This window comes from Agelaius tricolor, unplaced genomic scaffold (genome assembly GCF_023055355.1).
Source record: "Agelaius tricolor isolate 1412-34295 unplaced genomic scaffold, bAgeTri1.0.p SCAF_6, whole genome shotgun sequence".
NCBI classification, from domain to species: domain Eukaryota; kingdom Metazoa; phylum Chordata; class Aves; order Passeriformes; family Icteridae; genus Agelaius; species Agelaius tricolor.
In genome coordinates, this window is record NW_027269266.1 from 25,264,188 (window position 1) to 25,271,337 (window position 7,150).

Consider the following 7,150-nt stretch of genomic DNA (forward strand, 5'->3'; position numbering starts at 1 on the left):
TTTTAAAGGTCATTCAATAGTCATGCTCCAAACTTTAAAGGTAAAGCAGAGGTTGAAAACAGATCTGAAATGTATTCCTCAGATGACATTTGCCTATAAATCCCACCAAAAAAATTAATTTATTCTTTTAATATCAGGCATACCCTTCTAATTTCTTAGAGGCAGCTAGGTATTTTATACTTACAAGGAGCTTTCCTTACTGCGGGCAAATAAAAATTTTTTGCAGATGTTGCATAAAATATGTGTTCATGTGCTAGAAGGACAGAAACCTGTAAATTTTTCTATCCTAGATGGGCAGAATTAATTTCAGATTTAATTACTCTGCTGCATAATCAGGATCATTGATAAGGAGGCACAGAATAACTCTGTTAACAGAAATCTGATGCAAGCACAATGCTGTAGTATGCACAATGCTTTAATGCAAAAATAAGAGATGACTCTTCTGTATGTGGCTCATGAAAAGGACATGAAGACCAGGTCTACACTCACCATTCCAAAAAAATGTGCCACAAATGAAATCAAGTGGCTGTATCCATCTCAGCTGAAATCTAAGACAGCAGAATATCAGCCTCTTTCAGATAACAGAACATCTGCTCAACAAAATTACAAGCCATGGCATTAATGAAGGATTTCACTTTTCCTACTAAAGATGGGATTTCATTGTTTCATAAAATAGCCAAAGGTAAATATAAGATGTAATCATAAGAATCCAAACTGCAGTCATTTCTTCATGCTGTCTTCAGGGAATTCCATCTTTGGTTTTATGAAGAAAGAGGTAGGTGATGGTTTTAAAGAAGCAGCTCTTAAGATCCTTGAATATTTTAATACAGACAAAATATTGCCAAGCTGGCTCTCTTTCAACAGTACCCTACAAAAGAAAGGGAGGGAGGGAAGGAAGGGAAGGAAGGGAAGGAAGGAAAGGAAGGAAAGGAAGGAAAGGAAGGAAAGGAAGGAAAGGAAGGAAAGGAAGGAAAGGAAGGAAAGGAAGGAAAGGAAGGAAAGGAAGGAAAGGAAGGAAAGATTCTTATGACATTTATTACTTTTAAGTTTGGCAAATAATGGCAACTACTGTCCACTACATTTAACGTAGAACAGAAGTACATCCCTACAAGAAAAAGGAGGAAGTGTCCCCTCAGGATAATAACTTCTAGAATAATTAAACTTAGAAGACTTTAAATTTTGTGTATTTTTAGGAGCAAGTATGCTGTAATAGGCAAAGACAAGTAACACTGAATTAATTGCCTTTTGTTTTGTCTATCTGTATTTAAAGATTTAAATAGCTTAAGCACTTGTTAAAATGTACTTTAAATATGCATTGAAGTGCCTTTATTAAGAAAGACATGAGCCTCTGCTTTCATCAGCTGTGCACAAAAGGAATAACCTTGTCTCACCTAAGAATCAGGTTTACTTCCTGAATATTGGTCTTCCTAAATGTTCAGAGAATCTATTTGAAGAGATAAAATTCAAATGAACTGCCAGCTAACAAGTTATAAAACACTTTCTGTTTTTACAACATACTTTTAAAATTGAACAAGTGTTGCAACAGTTCTATTTGGATCCAGAGAGGAACAATTCCCCAAAGACACCCACAGGCTTTGCCCACCACTGTAATCATGCCTCTTGTCTTAACACACATTTTCTTATTCAGACTTCATGAGAGCCTTTCAAGCAAATGAAAACTGGGAGTGTATCCAATGGTTCAGTTCATAATAAAAGGATAATCTGAACTGCTACCAAATAAACTACATCATTTTACCTCCAAGGTTGTTCCATATGAAACATGAAGTCTTTGCAAATATCCGTTATTTTGCAATTACCACAGCATAGTCTTGCTTCTTCAAGTTCTTACTGCTTGACTTGGCTTTATTACTTGCAATAGTTGCTATAGTTATCTACATTCTTGGAGTCAACTTTAAGCAGAGTATCAAGATAAGAACAGCTGTACTCTGTCAGATAGTCCAGAATTAATACCCCTTATCCAAGGAAGTGCCAGATGTTCACAGTAAAGCATAAAGAACCTACCATAAGTTACAGACTTGCAAAAGTATTTTCTTTTAGTCTTCCCATAGTAAGACTCAGCCAAGTACTAAAGTATAAGATTCTGCCCTTTCTAAAAGGTATTTTTTGTTCTTACATAAATAGCTAATTATTTCCCAAAACCCTCTCCTGCTACGTGCTTTCCTTCCTTAAATCTGTGATCCACAGGACATCATGACAATGTTTGTAGAAATTTATTTTTTAAATATTGAAAGTTGTCCTTCTGTTTATTAAAAAAACCTGCTAAACTCGAAGAGAAAAAAGAAAGAACAGACACAAAACCTTTTGGAGAGCTCAGTCTGTTTTTTCCTTCCCTCCAGCAACATATGGCAACATCTGCTCCCTCCCTGATGGATAATGACTTGCTGGCATTGACGTTTCAGCAGTCAAAACTTCTTAAAGGGGCAAGTAGATAAATTCAGGTATATTAAAAATCTATGTATGCATACATATAAATACATGCATTTAAATTCTTGAAATTTGGTATAACTGCATGAGCATGCAGTTATCAACACACTGAGCATAACTTCACACCAACTTTGCTTTTTTGTAGAGGAAACGTGAATTGGCTTTTGCTTATTGACAAACCATACAGCAGAAACTGTTAATAGGAGGATATTGTCATTTTGCAAAATGAAAGAGCAGACACTTCAAGTTTTAAACATTTATTAAGCCTCATCAAAACACTTTCAAACACATGACCTGGTGCTGTGTGAGGCAAATTTACTTATTTCCTGGATGATTAAACATGACACTTGTGCGAACAGCTTCCGGAAGACCTTTCTGTGCAGCTTATGGACATTGTTGGTTTTTAGAAGTCAGGACGGTCCTTTTTGAGGTTACTGTAGTCCATATTAACTGAGAAGAACTAGGAAAGAGAAGGGAAAGAACATTAATTAAGAAGCTTGATTACACATTTTCTCTGGTATTCACTAAAAATATACATCATTGAACTTACACCAGGAAACTGAAAACATTTTTTGAGTCTGTGAACCGGCACTAATAAATAAACAAAAACCTTCGATAAACAGTAACTTTTTAATATTAATTTATACCCAGTATTAGAAGCTCTGTATTTAAAATGAGTGGTCATGTCTTCCACTAGAAAAAACCAACAGTGTCTCCTCTTAAGCCCCAAAATTAGAAGTCCACTCAGAGGAACTTTTTACAGTACTGATGAGTTTATCCATTTTGCTCAAAATCTATGGCTCCTGTATACTGAAGGCAAAAGCCAGCTTGCCATGTGGTGCAAAGCACAGTGTCTGTGAACAGACAATGGCACAAAGGAACATTTAGAGCAGTGCTACAAAAGCCACGTTTGGTTTAGGTAGCTGCATCTAGAACTGCAAAGGATGACAAGGAGGAATTAAAGTCAGAATGGATCCTCTCACATGCTCAGTTTATACTATTGTAATTGGATCCTGTTACAAGCAATCCAGAACAACCCAAAAAGTGATGGAGGACGATAAGTTTACTAACTCATATGCACGAGAGAATAACTGCAGACTAACTGCATATTTTGGCATCCCAGCCTGACTTGACAGCAAGCATGTGATAGTACAGTTTTTCTTAAAAAAACAAAAAGATGAAAAGCATATAACTATCAGTTTGATTATTTTTAGTTACACCCAATTTTTAATTTTTAAAAATTTTCTTAAAGAAAACACAACAGCCTACAGCACATTCAAATTACAGTTTTCTCTGCAACTCCTACAGTAATGCTCAGGTCATCAACTCTTTTCTTTGGAAAAAGAGTGAGGAAGTTAGTATGACAGAAGTTTACAATAGAAAAAAAATCCCATCAAAAGCTAGACTTGTATAGCAAGAACTTTTTACTAAAGTCATCCTCAAATTAGAATATATGTCCTTTTCCTCTTCCACAAAGCAGATTTGGAAAAAATGTCCCCAATGATTCTCACACCCAAATATGGCAAACACTGAGGCTGTGTTTGCATGTTAAGGCAGGAAGGGAATGCTACACAAGTCATGCACTCTTTAAAAGAATTTGTGCTGTGCACTATGCAGGATTTGCCAAGTTTAGATATTTACAAACCAGCAACATTCCAGAACTGGCAATGAAAACAAAACAATGAAATTTTCTTTTTGGACTTTTAAGGGAACTGCAACCTGTTCTATTTTGGAAGTGTGGGATTTTTCTACTTATTTCAATGATTTGCATAGTAGTATATGGTACCAAACAAGAAACTATCTTAGAAAACACAGTAGGTTTGCTTTTTTTGAAGCTTGAAAATAATCTTAAAATATTCTTAACAGCAATCTACTAACATAGTACTTCTGTAAAGCATGATTAAAACATGATTCATGTCCAGAGAAGGATAATAAGCTGGTGAAGGGTATAGAGAGTAAGTCATATGAGGAGTATCTGAAAGAGCCACTGTTGTTCAGCCTGGAGAACAGGAAGCTCAGGGGAGGCTGTCACTCTCTACAGCTCCCTGAAAAGAGGATGTAGCCAGGCAGGGGTTGGCCTCTTCTCTGAGGCAACCAGCAACAGGACAAGAGGACACAACCTCAAGCTGCATCAGAGGAGGTGCACATTGGACCTCAGGAAGAATTTCTTCACTGGAAGGACTGTCATACATTGAAACAGATTGCTCTGGGTGGGGGTAGAGTAACCATCTCTGCAAGTGTGGAAGAAATGACTGGACATGGCACTTAGTGCTATGGTCTAGTTGACAACATGGTGTTCAGTCAAAGGTTGAACTCAATAATCTTGAAGGTCTTTTCCAACATAAATGAGTCTATGATTTCAAAACGCCTGTAAACTACCAAATGTTTCAGACATCTTTGTATGCTTCCTCATTAGTTCAATGAAATTAGTTGAATATCAGCTAAGGAACATTTCTACTGCATCCAGATATTTACTGGATATTAATTTTGTTAACATTGTTTTGTTTTCAAAAAATCAAGACCTGCAGACCTGAATTCATGGTTACATTAAACACCGACATTTTCCTGCAGTGCTTCTCATAAGTAAAGGCCAACAGCTTAGAGCTTAGAAAACTGATCTTCTGGGGTTTTGTCCTCCCTGTAGTTTATTTCTGAGTATTATGAACCAGTAAATTCTTCCTCTCACAGTTGCTCTTTTCCTTTCAGTGCAATAAATATGACTGCTTTCATACAGATTCCTTTCACCCCATTATCAACCACCATCAGGAGAGTTTTAAACCTCAAACTCAGCCATCTCTGCTTAGAGTTCTAGAGACAAACAAATGCTGCACAAAAGGAATACATCACTCATCCAACTACTTTCCCATATAATCAAACATCCTATAGCAGTAGGCTACACCTCTAATATGATGCTTCCTGAAAATCTGTATTTCTCATTTTACCTTGTACTGGTCATTGGGAGCCATTTTGTTCCAAGGTTCTGGGTTATTTTTCTTGTCCCAGCTATTGAGAGAAATGCAAGATGTGAGAGAATATTAACACTGTCTTCCAAATTGGAAAAAAAAAAAGAAATCTGTACTGTGGTTACTAGGTCATTGAATCACCCATACAAGCAAGTTTCCACAGAAAAAGGCACTGTCCTTTGTCAGCAGTCTCTAAGTAACATGGTAAACAAAGAGATCTCCAAATCAAGGAAAGCTACACACACCTAATGTCAGGTGATCCTGGACCAAGACATTAAGGTGTCCAAAAACATAAAAACCAAGGCAGTGGAGTGTAATATATGCAGCAAGAGGACTGGCACTGCAGATTATTGAATACATACCTAACGTCAGGGTTGAACATTGCCAAACGCATGAGATACAGGCTTGCACCAACACCTCCAGATCCAATGATGACAAACAGAGGGATCAACTGGAATAACAACACAAAAAAATTAAGTATGATCCCGCAATATAGCAGAATAGTATTGATACACAGCACTCCTGACACCAGCTATGGTAGGCCAAAGAACAATCTTACGGATTTTACAAACACGTGGCCCTCTAAACAAATGGCATAAGTTCTCTGTTTACAGAGTATCCCTGGGGTCATTGAGGAACTAGCAGCTATGAAGAGGCAGGTATGAAGAAACCAGTCCTACACCAGAGAGACCAAAACCAAACCAAAAATTCCGTTATTTCGCGTTTCTGCGACAGACAACCGTCCCTTCACCGCCAAAATGGCCCCTACCGCCTGTACTCGGATAACAAAACCAGAAACACGAGAGGGCTAGAGTGGGGGCAAATGGTGGGCAAGAAGAACGGAAGGGCCACCTCGAGCCTTGCAGCACGAGCAAGGCCGCAGAAACCGGAGGAAAAAAGGGACCTGGCCGTGTCTGCTCGGCCAGCTCCGGGCGGTCCAGGGGTTCGGCACGCACAGGAACGCCAAGAGATGGATGGGCGAGGAGGAGGCGACCGGCGCGGCCGGGGACACCGAGCGACGGCAGAGAAGGGCGGGCGCGGGGCCGGGTACTCGGGCTCAGGTACTCACGGCCGGGTGCTTTTTCGCGTGGGTGAGGATGGTGCCCAGCACCATGGCGGCGGTGTCGGGGTGGTGGTGGTTTGGTGGGTGCGGGCGAAGATCTCGCTCTCTGCGGGCTCCGCAGCGCTGCCTCCCCCTTCAGCCGCCGAGCCCCAATGTCACCGAGGCCCCCGCCGCGGCAGGTGCCGCCGCCGCAGCCCGGATGTAGCAGCTCTGGCGTTCGCCTGCGCGCCCTCCGCCGACTCGCACCGGTCGCCGCCCGTAGGGCCGCCCCGCGCCGGCCCCGGCACGCTCCCCGGCCTGCGTGAGCCCCGCGTTAGCGCGGCCCCGTCTCGCCGGCAGCGCGGGCACCGCGGGCGGCGGCAGGCACCGGCCCGGGCACCCCGGGGCAGACGGGCAGCGCCGCCCCACGCCGGCCCCTGCCGCACGGGCAGCGCCTGCGCCCGGGCAGCGCCTGCGCCCGGGCTGCCCCCGGCGGGCAGGGCCCGGGAGCCGCGGCCGCCCGGCACGGAGGGACGCCCGCCTGCCGCCCCTCTCACTGAACGGGCCAGGTTGGAAGGGACCTCAGTGGGTCATCTGGTCCTCCCTGCCCAGGCAGGGTCATCGTAGAGCACATGGCACAAGACTGCATCTCGACGGTTCTGGAATATCTCTCGTGAAAGAGATTCCACAATTGTTCTGG

The 7,150-nt window shown here is 41.9% G+C and overlaps 1 protein-coding gene across 1 annotated transcript; it reads right to left on the reverse strand.

The window, feature by feature from the left end:
- Nucleotides 1–2,686: 2,686 nt before the first annotated feature.
- NDUFA4 (NDUFA4 mitochondrial complex associated) lies at nt 2,687–6,797 on the reverse strand. Its single transcript, XM_071429081.1, has 4 exons — nt 6,478–6,797; nt 5,771–5,859; nt 5,388–5,448; nt 2,687–2,905 (listed from the first exon to the last, which is right to left on the reverse strand). The coding sequence occupies exons 1-4, from the start codon at nt 6,520–6,522 to the stop codon at nt 2,849–2,851; spliced, it is 252 nt and encodes an 83-aa protein (XP_071285182.1). The 5' UTR covers nt 6,523–6,797; the 3' UTR covers nt 2,687–2,848.
- Nucleotides 6,798–7,150: the final 353 nt, after the last annotated feature.

Bases quoted from the DNA above. Each gene is read 5' to 3' on its own strand.
- NDUFA4 (XM_071429081.1), bottom strand. From the start codon at position 6,522: ATGGTGCTGGGCACCATCCTCACCCACGCGAAAAAGCACCCGGCC. The intron at 5,860-6,477 runs GTGAGTACCTGA...TTGTTATTCCAG, and splicing joins ACGCGAAAAAGCACCCGGCC to TTGATCCCTCTGTTTGTCAT. The intron at 5,449-5,770 runs GTATGTATTCAA...TTCTCTCAATAG, and splicing joins ATGTTCAACCCTGACGTTAG to CTGGGACAAGAAAAATAACC.